The following is a 17,795-nucleotide window of genomic DNA, read 5'->3' on the forward strand; positions in this document are numbered from 1 at the left end:
CAGTAGTTCCTAAAAAGATATTATACCACTACTGTACATTCTGCAAACTGAGATGATTGCTGACCATGTGAGAACTATGCAATTATGAGGTATTTTACTAGACTAGACTCTCTGCATTGCACAGACTTTCACTGTACTAGACAGTATGTAAAATTAGGAAACAAATTACAATCAGGGTACTTGAGAAATAGATCAACTTTGGAATGCTTAGTGAAGGATGCCACACCACCAGCCTGAAACAGCCATGAGATTCCCAGCTTTTTACCTTCTTGCCCCCAATGTATCCTCCAGCAGCTCCAAAGCTTTTGGTGAATGTTCCCATCATAACATCCACATCTTCAGGACTGAGTCCAAAATACTCCACTACACCCCGGCCACTGGGACCCAGGGCACCTATACTATGAGCCTCATCGAGGTACAGATAGGATTTGTACTTCTTCTTAAGGGCAATCACTTCAGGCAAACGGACTATGGATCCCTCCATGCTGTTGAGAAACAGAAATTCAGTGTAAGTTTATTTAATGGTTTGGGCCTCCTTACAGAGCCTAAAGTCACTAAGCCTTCTTCACTCTTTCAGTAATTATGAACCCATAAAATTTGCTAGACACATTGTGTTGTGCAGAGGGATGAAAGGTAAATCCTTGCACCTGGAGCCCAGATCTCTACTTTCTACCTGTTTAACTTCTCTGGGATGCTGACATATGGGCTAAATAGTAGCAGCAACAGTAAGTTAAGGCAAAGGAATGTGTTCAGTGACAATTTTATAAATTAATTATCTCATTTTTACTTCCACCCTAATGTCAGTATTCTGATCTGACATATACTTACCTGTTGTTTTTAAGTTTAAGAACTGACTAGGCTCTCATTAGTAGCACTCCAAAACATCCCATTTTGTGCTGAAAGTCACTATGATTCAAATGCCTAACACAGCTAAGCCTACTACATGCTCCTGCTCACTCTCAGCAAAAACATTCAGTTTGCACAATTCCATTCACACTAGCATCATCTAGTGAGCACAGAAAGAACAGAATGGACAAGCAGTTTAAGACCTCAGCTCTGATGTAAATAATCAGTTGAGATTAATTAATTTCTACAATCTAATCAGGATGTGGGAAGCATTGTGATAACACCAGGTGCAGCTACAGTACTAGCAACAGAAAGTCCAGGATGCGAGACATACATAGGTCAATTTAATTCGCAGATGAGATTAATGAAATAACTATGAAGTGACAACATTCATAGTTTGATTTGGCAAAGGAACCCAAATACTAAGCAGCTAGATCTCATGTGGAGGGTCTTAGGAATATAAAGAATAGTTTGTACCTGTATATTCCTTCCACCAAGATAAGAATTTTTTTCCAGGGCCTCCGTGTACGAGGTTGCCCATGCACAATAGCATCTTTGAGCAGCTTCTCCAGGCTTTGCATATCTGCACCAGAAATTACTGTTAAATGGTACCAAAACAGCTACTAGCTTCAGCTTTGCAATGACTAAAGACAGCAATACTCCAGAAATGCACAAATTGCTCCATTGTGGAGGACAGACCACGCATAAGTCAATAAGCATCAGCTTCATCTAGCTGCTGGCCCACAGATGAGATTAAAGGGAATGGGTGACTGTATGAACTCCGAGGAAGAATTTAATCATCCTAAGCTAAAAGCACAAGTTAAAGCATTAGGCACAAACAGCAAACAAGGAAGCAAGGAAAAAAAAAAAAAAAGAAAAAAAGAAAAAAAAGGAAGGTATCTCATTGTGAGGAAAAGAGAAAGCAATTTAGGAAGTAAGCATGTCCTTGTGGATAGAAATAACTCAAAAAAGAATAAGCAAGCTCAATGATAATCAACTAAAAATAAGTACAAGATAGACCACAGTGGAGGACAGGAAGGGGAGCAAGTGTACATTTTTTATTACTTTGTTTCAAATTGAAGGGACTGGAGGTATGGAACAGGAAGCTACTAAACCAAAAACAGAAAAGGAAGAAAAAAGAATGACCAGTGTAGGAAAGAGGACAGTGCTCAGCATATAAGAAACTGGACAGATGAAGTTGTTAGTAGCAACGTATTCTGAAACTTTACTAGCTTTGGGCTATGCACACTTGACATGATCCTAGGAGACCTGACTAACGTGAGCAAATAAATACACATGAAATCGGTCCTGAAAAAAAAAAAAACAAAAAACCTGAGGAAAGGAGTGGAGATGGGAGTAATCAAACCGTAAAAACTGAAGTGCTGAGCAAGAGACAGATTTAAACACCAGGGCATGAAAAAAGAGCACAACGATCATGAAAAGAGGATTGGCAGATTAGGGCACTTGTAGCAACAAGAGAAGCTTGTAAACTAGAACTAGACTAGAAATTACACAGCAAAATAGGTCATTTAATAGACAGTTAAAAGACAGCTAATGTTCAGAAAAAGACAAAATGAAGAAGTCAGCAGTGGAGTCCCTGCCTCCAACAAATCTCTCTCAAGGAAGAAAGGACAAGTTTAGTGTAGTTAGGGAGAACAATGGAATATAAACTTCTGCTCTGATCTCTCAAGAAAGAGGGAAAGACTGCGAACTAGGTCTGACCTTAATGAAAAAGACAAACTGCAGAATGAGGTAGGAAAAAAATGAAAACATTGAACAAGGACTTTAAGGGGGATTTAAAATTTTTTTCCATAATTTCTAAAAAGCAGAATATGAATGAAGCCATTACTTAACTTCATTTTCCTGAGAAGTTAAGGCAGCATAGACTATAACAAGTGCAGGACTGACAACACAAACGTAACTATGAATTGAACATCATCTTGACAGGCCAAGATCATTGCTTGCATTTTGCCTTCTGATTCTAATCTGCCACTCTATTCTCTTTCACAGATCCCCACCACCTATAAGGTTTCTAGAATATCCCCCAATCTCACCATTACTAGTTTGTACCCCATTCCCACAGATCATCTGTTCTTCCTCATCACACCAGAGCTTCTAAATCCTTCACCTCATACCCAGAACAGTGACGCTGTTTGTCACCAGCTTTCTCTGAAATTCTGGAACTGGATGCAATGTTCAGAAGTATGTCTATACAAGTACAGAAGTTGAATGCAAAGCTTTTGTGATCTTGCCCAGCAATCAAGATTTATGAAGAATTAAAAAAAAATTAACAGAAAATCACTGAATATTACAGTAAGCTCTACACTTCTGTAAAGAAAATTATTCAAACGATAGAGAACAAGAAAGAGAGAACACAAAAGAAACAATAAGCACAGCAGAGGACCCACTATCAAGCAGGACAAAGAAAGGAAAATGACTACAGCCACCCAAGCTTTGCTGTCACCACCACATACTTCAAAGAAGGCAACAGTCATCATGATCTCAGAGATCGATACTACAAAGAGTATTAGGAGCAGCTGAAGAATGAAGATAGTGGCTTTACTAATTAAGGACAACCAGATACCTCTTTCATTGAGAATAAGAGAAGGAAACCTTAAGTATTTTTAATCTGAAAGTTATTCTAAATACCTCCTTTGGAAGCAGCTGAAACTAGCAAAGTGAAATTTCTGTGTACTTTGGAAACAAATACTTAAAGTAAGTAACTCAGTGAAATTAATCTGTGCTTCACATCCCCCAAACTGCTTTTGGAACTACTTTGTACCAATGCAAGGCTGTCTAGTTTAGCTAGGACATCTGTGTTCATAAGCTTTTTTTACTGTAGGATCATGTTGGCTCTGGTCCTAAAATTAAACTTGCTTATCCCCCAAATTGTAACCTAGACCACTACAAGATTGCATTACTATGTGACAGGGACTGTTAGAATAGTCTAACCATGCTGAGCTATCCAAGAAGCCATGTTAAAACACTAGTGCCCCTAGACTTGCCGAAGGGCAGCGTGTTCCTCTTCGCGTGCAGGAGATGCAAGCCAGAACAGCTTCAGGATAAAAATGTTATTAGTTGAGACTGAACATATAAAAAAATATCCAATTCAGGATGATTATATTCTCAGAAGCAGCAGTCTTCTGACCTTTCAGGTAACCAGCAATTGATTTCCTTGCATGAAATTGGATCTCTAACTATTAGAAGATAGAAGAGATTGTATCTGATCTATAGCATCTGCAGAAAAGCAGAGTCCACCATCTGATACTTACTGTTGTGCTTAAAGATTCGAATAGTTGCTCCTGACAGTCTTGCTCCAAGCACCAGTGATGCATGATTCAGTTCATCACTCAAAATCAGACAGCCCTGAATTAGAAGGGGAAAGAGGAAGATATTGAAAAGGTTACATTTCACAGCCAAGCATATAACACCTTTCAGCTCTGAACTGCTTGGAGATCATTTAAGGGAAGAAAAAAAAAAAAAAAGTGCACATTTCCAACATAAATGCAGCTAGTCCAGGCAAGACTTGCTAAGAAACAATTGGCAGCCTTAGTATGGCAAATAAAAATACACAACTGCTGTTAACTGAAAGAACCACTGAAGTTTCACTTTTCCCAGAAGTCCTGAAGCTGCATCTGCCTGAATATCTCATGTTGATGATTAGTACTCATCCTCCTACGCAGCCAGGCAAAACAGAGAAGAGCAGCTTGCCACAGTTCACTCAGCAACTCTACAGTGGTGCTAGGCAACAGGCCACCAAAGTCCTAGATTACAGACCTTATCAAAGTTGCACTACTTCTTACATTAGGAGGTAACCACTGACTAAACCCATGTGTGCTCAGTGGTACCAAAGGGACTAATTTTCTTTAATTAACAGAACAATTAAGTACTTCGTAGATGGAGGTAACATACAAGAGACAGGAAGTGAAAAACAAAATTGCAGAGTGAAATTGCAAAGTTTTCTGAAGCCATTAAATATTACATTGAATTTGTTTCCTTTTTCAAAAAAGGGAAGGTATATCCTTGGAGAAATATCAAAACAGGATACATCTGTTTTGAAAGCAGCAATGATTGCAGGTCAATAGCTGATATGCTGAACATTCAGTCACAGTGTTATCACTGTGGACTACAGGAATGCATATTGGGGGATTAGTTTGTAAGAGAGCAATAATATTTCTAAATGACCTTGGCCCACTCCAATTACTATGCAAATGTGCTGCAACTCTAGAAGTGACTTTAAGTTAGAAATCTGGAAAGCATGTCAAGATGCTGAAGATTAGACACTAAACACATCCTCATTTTATGTTTCTCTATTAACAACCGGTGGAGGGAAGAGTCAAGAACATTTCTTCTCTGCAATGAGAGTTACTAGAAGGGACTGCAAAAAGCATTACCTACAGTTACACAAGGAAGTGGCACAGACAATAGGAGTATTTTCTCCACAATAAAGGAAATTTTGCACTAGAATTGCGATGTACCTAGAAATATTCTACATCCTGGGAAAGCTCGAGACTGGTTTTCCCCAGAAACTGCACTAAATCAAGTGTTCAAACTGCTGTTACAAGGATTCACACTGCATATTTCAGAAACTTTGGCATAAGCAGCATGGGAAACTCCAACTAGCATTTGCTTTTTAGAACTACTATACCAAACAAGGAGTATGTATACTACGTCAGAGGCCATTGCTGTTAAGGATTACTGTATCAAAACCCGAATATAATAATCCAGTACTACTATCCTTCTTAAATGGTAGGAAGTTGAAAAAGTGATAGATTAAAAAAAGACGAATAAGAGATTAATAGCCTACAAGGAGCTTCTCCATAAAAACAAGTACAAGCTTTTGGTAGAGAAAGCAGATTTAACAAATCAACGAGCAGCCTCTTTTCACCTCCCTGTAACAGAAGAGGGCATTCAATTAGACAAAATAAATTAATTTAGAACTGAAGAGGAAGTAAAGAGTCTAGTATTGTCTGCCACTAGAGAGAGGGCAAAGGATCAGAGAAGCCAGTGGTACAGTACAGCAATCACTGATGATAATATGTAAAACTGAGTGCTGCTACTACAATGATAAGACTTCAGTTGCATTTATCAGCAAACTTACATGTGAGAGAGTATCCAGGAGAAGACTAACACTAATTGGAGATCACACTACTGGTATCAAGACAAACATATTCCAGTGAAGATCAGACTTACCAATGCATCCTACAAGGCAGACACAGAAACTGAAGTGAATGCCACATTTTACCACAGTGCTGCACACATGAATTGCATAATTCAGTCCCGAGCACTTAATTTCACAAACTAACTATACATGGAAATTAATTTGTTTTCTTACAACCAAAAAAAAAATCCTTCAAGCACCATTGCTCTAATTCCATTATCTAGCCCCTGTAAGTCCAGAGCTATGACAAAAAGCTCTGTGCTAAAGGCAGTACAGAATGCTGTTATTAGCTAGTTACCGTAACTACATTAATGACACTTACTCCAAAACAGGCAAGTTTCAGCATCTAGCTTACCCTCAAATGGTCTAACAACTTCTGACTACATAATCCTCCAATCTCACATTATCTGTGGTCTAGACTCAGCATACTTGGCAGTGACTGTACTAGGCAGCCAACAACTTGGCTGTCAACAGTGGGTCTCTCCTGCTAAAAACTGCCAGGTACAGAAAGACCTGTTTTTAGCGATGCTTCAACAGTGCTGAAATACAACTTTCAGTGTACACCAACTATACCTGTTTTCAGCATCTTCTTTGCAGAAGCTGCTGTTAACAAGCCATAGTGAACAGAGATCAACTAGGTAATGCTGATGAAGCTTTTGAATTCCTTTTGCTGACCAGTGCTGATCAGATTACGGGGTAGAGTTGGACCCTAGGATAGTCAAGTCATATTTGTTGCTATTAAAAGAGGATTCAGTAGCAACATAAACCAAGCGCTTAAGGGTTCACAGAGCAAAACCAGAACAGGTGGTCCAGTATTACATACATGTGATTAACTTTATTGCAGTGGTTTGTATTTTAAGCTAATTAAGTTGCATTATAGGTGCCCAGATACTATGTAAATAATGATTAGCTTCAAATCGTATCAGTGACTGTCAAAGAAACTCCTTCTGGCCAAATGCAGACGCCATTACTGATTATATTTGTCAAACCTCCAAAAATTCATGTTACAGGCAGCTTTGTGCCTGAAAATGTGTGTAGGACATACAGAGAGACACAAACAGTAGTTTAAAAAAAAAGACAACGAAAAAAAAGGAGAGAGCCCAAGAGTTTAATCAAGCATGAAGAATCTCTGGGCTTTACTGAGGACACTATCAAAGCATTGCCAAACAGGCTGTGCACACACAGCCAATTGTGTACTGGGTGGTGCCAGAATTCAGGATTTATGTGAGTCGTTATTTGCAGACAATCAAGAAATCAAAAGTGCAGTGAGAAGCAACTTCAGGCAGCCAAAAAAAGCATTTAGTGAACATTCTGAACTGTGAAACGGTTCATTTGACAAGAATTCTTTTCTTCAGAAGAGAGCATTTTCTGTTTGGAGTATTCACCTGAGTATAAGGGTACTTCTAGCATTATGAGACAGAAGCTTCTTACTACCTTATTTGAAGTGCACAAAACCTAAGTATGCTCATTATTAACATTACAGACTGCTGTATCCATTTACAAAGAGTTGGTTTAGTAAATGTGCAAGTTATGCGCATGAAAACAGGTATGTTACATGCCTTGGAATTTACTGTTCAGATTCTCTCAATGGTTGTAAAAACTGTTAAAGTTCAAATGTGAAAACTAAGGAGCTGAGTACGGTGTCTCAAGGATATTCTCATAAGGTATTAAAGATATACAGTGGGTCTCACAGAAATCATTTTTCTGTTGAAGAGAAAACTGGAGCAATGTGGAAGACAAAGAGCAGAAAAATGCAAGTAAGATATGTCAGAAGTAACATGTTGCTCAAAATCATAGCACTGCAGAAGTATTTGACTCCAGAAAGACTAGATTTGAAACACTGAATTTCTCTCTGGCATCAGACTCAAAAATGTCTTTCATTATGGAAAGCATCTGATATTTAAAACTTAACAGACCAAAAGAAAAGAGGCATTAGGTAGACAGTGCTGCTTCATTGTTACAATTGAAATAGCATGAGGGAAAACACTACAGCTAGTCAAGAAGAGATTCGTCAGGAGGAAAAGTTGCCGGGAAGAATAAGGCAACAATTTTATACTGTAGATATGATAACTGGAAGAATTTACAAAGTGGTCTCAGGAAGTGGAAAAATAAATAAATGGAATAAAGGGAAAATAATTCACTACACAGGGACATAGAATTCCAACAGCCTAGTAGTATTAGGCTAAAAGTGAATCATTTTCAAAAAGAGGAAACAGTTCCAGTACTTGCATTATTTTACTCTAAGTAGGAGCTTCGAGAACATGTATTTTGCATCAGAAGATGCAAACAAAGAGCTCTCTTCCATTTCATTTTCCAATAACGAGAAAAACCATAGTTTGAGATGCAGCATACTCAGGCTGCATTGCATACTGTTTTATGGGGCACACAGTAGACATCATGAGTCTTTACATTTGACCTTGTTTGTCTCAAATAGCTTTTCTACTAGGATTTTGCTCCTTCAGAGGAAGTATTTTTCAGCTATTGCTCAAAGATAATAAATTCTGTATGTACCAACATGCAATTCAGCTTATCTCTGTGTCTCACTGACACAGTCACTTCTTAGTGTCTCAAGAGCATCAAAATACCTTCAGGCAATCAGCCTGTTAATCAGCCACCATTAGTAGCCTGAGGAAGCAAGCCTTAACATGCTAGGCGCTCTCCCAGAAAGAGGGCAAGATCTGGACTGCTACTGGTCTCATGTATGCTGTGTTCCAAAAAGATTTTTGAAAAGGTTAGAGATGCATACTGTGACCTATAGTTTCCATAGAGAATATCTGCAGTAGTTGCCACTGAAGAAAAACAAAACCAAACAAGAAGCTTTTAGAAAACCCAACCAGCAGAATCTTTGTTAGGTAAGTTTTTGCTAGTGACTTAAGCCATACCTTGCCAACTAAGGCAGGAATGTTCATAGAGTTGGTTGCAAACCCCATTCCATATGCCATTGCAGATTCCACACCTAGGAACCTGGCAACTAGCTCTTCCAGCTCCTCATGCTTGTCCAAGTTTCCTGCACATAAAACAAATAAGAAATTCAGAATGAGGAGAAGCTTTCACTATTGCTATATTCTATGAGAAAAATTTCCACCAACCAGGCTGCTCTTTATTTAAAGGCCCATAAAGGGAACACTGAAAAAAAAAAAATAATATGAAAACATAAGTGAGCCAGCTGCTGTGCCATGTAAACTAAACCCAACAAGTCAACTTGTCTTCACTAAAGTAAAAGCTTCTTTATTGATTAGTCCAAAGTTCAAAAGCTGGAACAAGTAATGTTTCAAAGAACTGTGATCAGATTAAAGACTTTGAAACATACATTTGGGGAACATTCTATCTTGCTCCAACTTACCCATCTCCTGCCTAGTGCTGCACACCCCAGCTCCATACTGGGACAGAACTTCAGCTGCTGCTTCTTGGCAAGTCCCTGCCTTCTGTGCAAATCCAAGGTAGTTGTAGGAACCCATATTAATAATGTCCTTTATCACTCTCCCTGTGTACCTGTGTTTTAAAAACACCACAAGTTAGGACACCCACAATTAAAAAAATTAACTACACCTGAAGATTCTTATTTCAGTTTCCTAGAATATACACTGAAATGTTAAAAATCAATACAACCAACCATTAAATTATTTCAGTACTGCCCCTCATCATCAAACTGAAACGATCAGTGAAAAAGCTTTCCCTATCTTAGTCTCAAACTAGTTCCCAGAAGAGTTTACATTAAAAGGTAATTTTACTATCATATCTAAAATTGCTTGAGGCTTCTCAAACCGTTTGTTGTTCCTCTGACACGTCCCCCCTCCATCCCAGAAACATACAACTTTATTTTCAATTACAAAATAAGATCTCTAGATCAATTAACTTGGCAGCCCCTCAAGCAGGATATCCTCTAACCACAGAAAGGAAACGCATCTGGCACTGCTGTGCTAACAATACGTGACATGGAGATTAAGGAAGTTTAGCAGAAAAAAAGTTTTAATTATTTTGCCCTTGAAGGCCGAGGAGAGACATGACTAGTTTCAAGAAGTACTGTGCTGCAAAACTCTTCACATCAAACTTGTTATACGTCATTTCCAATTCGTAAAAATCCTTGTCCTTGCATTTCTGATTTTGTTTCTACAGACTACTTCAGTTCTGACTCAAGACAATCATGTTAAATTCAGTTTCAGGCAGCAACGTTTACTTCAAGTGTCAGGACTGATTCTAAATCAACACAAAGTCACAAGTAGCACTGCAATCCGAAGTATCTACTCTAGGTTCTGGTCTTCACACACAGAGAAGTATTGATTTTATTATAGGTGTACGCCCATGAAATATTAACACAGTCAGCAGCCTTACTAAGCAGCCAAAAGATTATACAAAAACAATCCCCTTGGCCAGATGCGTTTCAAAAGAGCAAAATTAATCGATTCAATCTGCTGGAAAGCTCAAAACAAACACAATTCACTGCACCTTTAACCTCACAGCCTGCAACTTTCTCTTATAGACCCACTACTTAAAGATAGTTGTGGGAAGCCTTGTCTTCAATTATGACTCACGTGAACGTCCAGTTATAGTCATGGGAAACTCTCTCCATCATGTCCACTCTGGCCCCTGGCACACTGCAGATCGGACGGTTCCAGCTGTCCCGAATGCGTGTGTAGAGGTTTCTGTTGTAGAAATTTTCAAAGTCCTGGTACAATGGGACAAAGTCCTGAAACACATCAAAAGCACTCAAAGTAAAAGGAAAATATATATTACAACAAACTAGGAATAAGCTGTTTCTGTCATTCGGGTGTAATTTAAAAATAAATTAAAAAAAAAAAAATCAAGAAAACTCAAGAAAAAGTTAGAGAGTTCTTCATCCCAAGCCCTGAAACCAATTCCACCCAAAGTGTTTTTAACCCCGGAAACCCGTGTCAGTGCAAAATTATTTGAAAGTGAGACAGCAACAGAACTGAAGAGATTTATCTGCTAGTGCAAAATCCATCTGCTAGATAGTAACTTTTTCAACCTGCAAATCTACCACATCCCCAAGATTTCCTCAACAGTAGGTGCTTATTTGTATCTAACTTAAGTAGCTCATAGAACCTAAAAGCCATCAACCACAACTAGAAAAAACAACCATGGCATTAGGTTACACTTCAAGTTAGAAAGCCCCAAAGAATTCTAACATATAGGAAAGGGAGTGCTGATAGCAACACAGAAACTGATTTGGGAGCTCCTAATGACACAACATGGTGGTGTTCTCTGAACTCAAATGGGACTTGAAATACCTTGGCTCTCTTTCCAGCTCTTGCTGGGTAGTGGAGGAGAGCATCTCTCTTGAAACACACAATAATCCCCTTCGTGAAATGCACGGGCATATAATCTTTGCAAGAGATTTGTATTCAACCTTCAGAGTTAAGCAGAGCAAGGGAACATGTAATTGCTTTTTGGCAGCAAACACTATGCATTGCTCTACTGAACACATAAAGAATTTGAAAACTGAGGTATTCTGCTGTATTTCATTCTGTACATAAGAAATGCATTTAATATAGCAGCACTAGCATTATTATAGAGGTTACTGTTAGAACTTTCCACAAGTTTTTGTTCTGAATCCAAGCTAGTAAGCTACATTATGGCACCTCTCTTCTGCACAGCTTCTTGGCACTTAAGTCCCACAGGATTTCTTTGCGCAAGCATTTCCTGAATTCTAGCTTCCCTTCCAACGTTTTTCAGGAAAAGTAAGTGACTGTCTTGAATGGATAACACACAAGAACGTCAAACTAACTGTGACAGCAAGGATATCTGAGCACTCAAGAACATTTTATTCTGGCCTACTTAAAATGCTCCAAAGTCATGAGATTTCCTTATTACTATTCAATTAAAAGGAAGTTTGACATTCAGTAGTGGTAAGAATGCATAATTCATTTGCTGCTGTTGGAAAAAAAACCAAAACACCCAAACCTTTTTAATAATCTACAACAGGAAAAAGTAGAATTTATGACAAAGGTAAGAGCCAGCATAGCATTTCTTCCTGTTTTTCACAACAGAAATAAATGCAAACATGGTGAGGGAGCATTTTATTTTTGGTGACAGGATAAGCAAGACAGACTATCTGTCTGACCTAATATTATGGTGCCTAACATTTGTACCACTGAAGCAAAACTGGGAGCATTTATGCCACTTAACAACTTCATCCTTTCAGTTTGGAGTAAAAGAACCATCTAGGTCCACCCCTTTGCATCCTCTTACCAGCAGCTGCGCAGGAAAGATGGAGCCCCAAAGTGCCAACTTCTAAGCAGACATAGTTGCACCTAAGCCCCCTTCTGATTTGCCTGTGTATAATGACATGCCAAAAAGGCAAAGATATCAATTTTCATCATCGGGAAAACCACCCAAATTTAGCCAGTGATCACTCCTCCAGGGAATCACAAGTACGTCCTTTCTCAGCAAAGACAAGACAGTGGGAACAAGATTTCTATGAGCTAAGATGCACGGAAGGGCAATTATTTCTTCCATCTTCCTCTACTTAAGTACAGTTTTGCATTACTTCACATCTGCCAGGTCTTCTCTGAGGGCTCTTTGTCAAGAGACATTAACGAGGTGGTAGGGCAGCTAATACAAAGCTGCAATCCCCTAGAAAATCATTAGTTTTCTGAAGTAGCTACACAGCTCTATCCCTCCTCAACTTCAGTCTCACGTTGTTCCAGGCAGAAAGTGGGTTTCAAGGCTGAATCACTAACAAACTGATCACTTCTACAATGGAGAAAAACATCTTGGTATTGACAAATGCATTTGAGAACTTCCTATATGAAAAGTTACATAGCTACTGTACTCTTATTACAAAGTGGTGATATGTGTGAGAGTTACCTGTAGCAGTATACTAAGAAGATCCTGATTCATGACACAAAATCAAAATAATTATCTACAAGTGTCTAAAACCCTCTGCTACATCACTTGTAGAGGGGTGGGGGAAGTGAGAGGATCAAAAAGAAACTGGCACATTAGAAGATCAATACTTGTGGAACCTGTACTTGGTATGTCTCAATATAATCTACTGAGATCCTTTTAAGCATCTTCAACTCCTCTTAACCATCTTTGCATGAGAATTCAGTTTTGCAGTAGTTAGTCAAGCACACTAACTATGTGACCCAGGAAACAATTGAGATTTTAGCCAAGGTTCTTGGCTAGGAGTGGAGGCTGAAAATGAGTCATTATAACAACTCAAGCAGGTATGCCTGGGCTGATACAGTTCAATCTCACCTCAGATTACTGAACAGATAGAACATGTTTTATTTTGAAACCCAAGCTGACAAAGCAGGAAGAGTAACAAGCTCAACTGGTGAGATAAAGACAATCACGCACAACTTGACACCACCAAGATATATAACACAAGTATGATCTTACAAGCCAACAGTATAACTAGGTTTAAAGTGATTTAACTGTGAAGTAGAGAAGTTCTCTGAACCTAATGGATTACGACAAGGAAAAAAGGTGTCTTAAAAGTCAACAAGAATTCAAGAAACAAATTATGGGTAAGGGAATTAAGGTCTAATACATGACACTAGCCTTAGTTTTTGGGGGTACCAAGCTGTAAGATTATAGCAAAGGGCTCTAAGTGAGGCATCAACTTAATGCCAGCCCCTTTGTTGTCTGTCCTGCCCCCCCCCCAATGAACCACCCTCAGCTAGCTCTTATGAGAAAGTTCCTTGGAATAGGACAGGCATGAAGTGTTATTTTGGCATAAATCAAAACTGGATTGTCTATTTCCTCAGTAATCCTAATCCCACCAAGAGTTATCATGACCCCACCAAGACATTCTCATGACCAAAGAGAAATGGTAGGGATATCTTGTCTTTATAAATTGGTACTGACTTACGGAGTTTGAGAGTACTCTTTTGCAGCTGGCATACAGGACCAGATGGTTTGCATGGTTGATTTGGGGGCTGGGTTTTTTGTTTGTTTGTTCCCCCCACCCCCATCTTTCTACAGTGTGGCATTTCAGATGGGAGATTAGAGAGGACAGTACGCCAAAAAGACCACTTGAATTCCTCACGGAAATTAAATGTTTTCTATCTATGAACCACAAAAAATCATTTGGGGAGCGAGGTGGGACAAATTCTATCAATCCATACTATTTCAAATTTTTGGCACGTGCAGCCACAGTGCTGTGCTGCAACAGCATCATACTGCTGGAAGCAATCACTGTCCCCTTTAAATGGCCTTCAGAGCTTATTGTTATTTTTCCATCAAGTTCTCATCCTGTTTCAGATCCAACACTCTAGCCATAACAGACCCCAAGAATATCCGCCCAAGATCGAACAACTTCATTTTGAGGAAAAATATTCTAGGAGTGAGTTGATTTTTTGAGCAATCTTAAGAGTAAGCACAGTCAAACAACTGCAAAGGTTACACTGTTTTCAAAACAGGGAGCAAAAGCAGCATGTTCTTTCATTTGAATTCATATGAACATGGAGCTAAAAAATCCTAAACAGCTCCATTCCTGTCGATTTAAGCCTAGAACACATCCTACAGCATTTTGCAGATTTAACTACATTGTATGACTAGATGTTACATTAAATTGGGTATGCATAAATTGATTCCAGGGTAATTCAGAATTGTTAATCTTGCCGCTTACCCATGCCTAAAACAGACTGATAATGCTTCAGAGAAGATGTGCTCACAACACTGGTTTCCAGGAAAAGTCCAGCTGCACATATTTTAAACAAAGCCAAACCCCATTAGACTATTTCCTGGAAATCAGTACTAGCAAAGCCCGTCCCTCTTTACCCTTTTGTGTTCCAATGGCGAGCGAATATTAGGTTTTCCTGGAATCATTAAATCTCAATGCAAGGCTCTAATAAATTCCAAGGAATTTACCCACAGTCAGAGAGTCCCAGTATAGACCTGTTGGAAAGCCTGCTCTTTAAATTAATTTGGTCACTTTTATATCACAGAATGGTTTGGGTTGGAAGGGACCTTAAAGATCATCTAGTTCCAACCCCTCTGCCTGAAGGCAGGAACACCTTCCACTAGACCAGGTTGCTCAAAGCCCCATCCAACCTGGCCTTGAACACTTCCAGGGAGGGGGCATCTGCAGCTTCTCTGGGCAACCTGTTCCAGTGCCTCACCACCCCCACAGTAAAGAATTTCTTCCTTACCTCTAATCTAAATCTTTCAATTTAAAGCCATTACCCCTTGTCTTATCACTACATGCCCTTGTAAAAAGTCCCTCTCCAGCTTTCTTGTAGGCCCCCTTTAGGTACTGGAAGGCTGCTATAAGGTGTCCCTGGAGCCTTCTCTTCTCCAGGCTAAACAACCTTAACCCTTTCAGCCTGTCCTCATAGAGGAGGTTCTCCAGCATTCTGATTATCTTTGTGGCCCTCCTCTGGACTTGCTTCAACAGGTCCATGTCCTTCTTATGTTGGGGGCCCCAGAGCTGGATGCAGTACTCCAGGTGGGGTCTCAGGAGAGCAGAGTAGAGGGGGAGAACCACCTCCCTTGACCTGTTGGTCATGCTTCTTTTGATGCAGCGCAGGATACAGTTGGCTTTCTGGGCTGCAAACACACATTGCTGGCTCATGTTGAGCTTCTTGTCAATCAACACCCCCAAGTCCTTCTCCGCAGGGCTGCTCTCAATCCACTCATCACCCAGCCTGTGTTTGTGCTTGGGGTTGCCCCAACCCAAGTGCAGGACCTTGCACTTGGCCTTGTTGAACTTCAGGAGGTTCGCACAGGCCCACCTCTCAAGCCTGTCAAGGTCCTTCTGGATGGCATCCCTTCCCTCCAGCATGTCGACCGCACCACACAGCCTGGTGTCGGTGGCAAACTTGCTGAGGGTGCACAAAATCCCACTGTCCATGTCACCAGCAACAGTGCCGGTCCGAATACCAACCCTGAGGAACGCCACTCATCACTGCTCTCCACTTGGATATCAACCTGTTCACCACAGCTCTTTGAGTGCAACCAACCAGCCAAGTCCTTATCCACTGAGTGGTCCATCCATCAAATCTATGTCTCTCCAATATAGACACAAGGATGTCATGTGGGACAGTGTCAAATGCTTTGCACAACTTCCTTTCGGTTTATAGTTCTGATGCACGTTCTAAGACTACAATATTAAGTGACAATTTAAGGAACGATTTGCTCTACTAAAATAAATTGCCCTCCAAAACACACAAAAACTGAAGGTGGCTTCTTTGGCGTTTGTTTTTATTAATACATTTTGGGCCTAAGTTTACATTATGCTTTTAACTGCGATCACCTCCAGAAGCTCACCACAGAAAATCCACATACTTCAATTCCATGACTTTCAGGACAAGTTCATTCAGCCCTTTATGAAATACTTCCTTGCACTACATAATTTTGTCTCGCTCACAAAGCAGGTCATCACACTGTTCAGCTACACAGCTACTCCTACTGCCTTTGCTTTGAGCTTTTCACCTAAGCAATTATGAACTATTTCAAAAAGTTAAAGCTAACCCTTTTGCTTGATACTTAAGAAAATCATAATCATCTAGTTGGCTCTTTAGAATTTAAATAATAAAAATGTTACTTTCCACACAGAGGTCACAAATCTGCCAGAGACCACCCCAGGATAACTGCAGGGCTCCTCTGATGTGCATGTATTAATAAAAAAAAAAAAAAAAAAAAAAAAAAAGTGCAAGTTCAGAGCCTTTTCTGCAGACTAGTATCTGCATTCCCTTACCAAAAGATGATTGGGCTGTCAGCCAGCAGCTTGATAGATTCAAATATTTGAAAATCATGAGAAATTTTCAAAACAAGTCATTGAGCAACCCCACCCACACAAGAATAAAACCTGGCTCCCACACTAGATACGCTGCAATGTGGTCTCATCAATTCATTTGCAGGCAAACAAAGCTTAAAGCAGCAAAGTGTGAGGATAAGTGCTATATATTCTAGACATCACATGATCGCTTTTCTATTTGTCCAATATCAGAAACAGCTATTCCAACCTAAGCACTAGAAATGTGATTTGGGGAGGTATGCTAGGCTGAGACTTCTTTGACACCAAAACTTTTTTAAACAGGATTTCATATTTTTCATTCTTACGCAATATTCACTGGCACTTCTTACTAGCTCCATCCACAGTCATCATATGCACAAAACAAAAAGAGAATACATGCCTCTCTTCCCTGCAAGCCATGACCAACATACAAACTCAAAGGGTTTCAGTTAATCTGTCTGGGAGGTATACTTCTTAAGTGAATGTCTTTCAGGGTAAGATGCAATGCTAAGTTAATTTATAAAAAATTTCAAGGCTAAATTTCTTTCAGAACGAGGATAATCAGTTACTAACAAACCCTGTGCTTCAATGTCCTTTATGACGATCTTTACTGAGAGCCTAATATCAATAATGTATTCCCAAATTAGACCTACTGCCTAAGGTCCTCCTTTTGTACACTCATGTAAGTGTCATGACTGCTCCCACAGAAAAGGGCTACTGTAAGCAGTCTTGCATCTTACATACTGGTAACAGAACATACATTTCATAAAAACTGTGCAACAGAAATAACTACAGTATAGAGTAACTACACCAACACCAACAGTTACTGCTTTATAATCCTCAAGTACCATGAGTACAGACCAATATTTAAACCTTTATTCTAATGTCTTGGTAGGTTTCTGCAAGTGTTTGACTGTTCTCTCCTGTACCAACTTCTAGTTTACACACAGAAAAATACAAGGGTGTCATGTTCTCAGGTGACATAAACCAGAGTAGCTCAAATAACATTAATGAACACAAGTTTCAAGTTGAGATCTAACCAGCAATCCTTATTCAGATATTGTAACTGTTAAAAGGGACCCA

The 17,795-nt window shown here is 39.5% G+C and overlaps 1 protein-coding gene across 1 annotated transcript in view; it reads right to left on the reverse strand.

The window, feature by feature from the left end:
• Positions 1 to 17,795, reverse strand: part of SPTLC2 (serine palmitoyltransferase long chain base subunit 2) — an 82,039-nt gene that overhangs the window by 49,862 nt on the left and 14,382 nt on the right. Inside the window, exons 3-8 of the mRNA XM_052782837.1 lie at positions 10,540 to 10,694; positions 9,351 to 9,499; positions 8,890 to 9,014; positions 4,119 to 4,212; positions 1,324 to 1,429; positions 266 to 485 (exon numbers count right to left, since the gene is read on the reverse strand). Of these exons, the coding sequence (XP_052638797.1) occupies positions 266 to 485; positions 1,324 to 1,429; positions 4,119 to 4,212; positions 8,890 to 9,014; positions 9,351 to 9,499; positions 10,540 to 10,694 (849 nt within the window). The remainder of the gene's footprint in view (positions 1 to 265; positions 486 to 1,323; positions 1,430 to 4,118; positions 4,213 to 8,889; positions 9,015 to 9,350; positions 9,500 to 10,539; positions 10,695 to 17,795) is intronic.

The sequence above is a fragment of the Harpia harpyja genome, chromosome 3, assembly GCF_026419915.1.
Source record: "Harpia harpyja isolate bHarHar1 chromosome 3, bHarHar1 primary haplotype, whole genome shotgun sequence".
In the NCBI taxonomy this organism is placed as follows: domain Eukaryota; kingdom Metazoa; phylum Chordata; class Aves; order Accipitriformes; family Accipitridae; genus Harpia; species Harpia harpyja.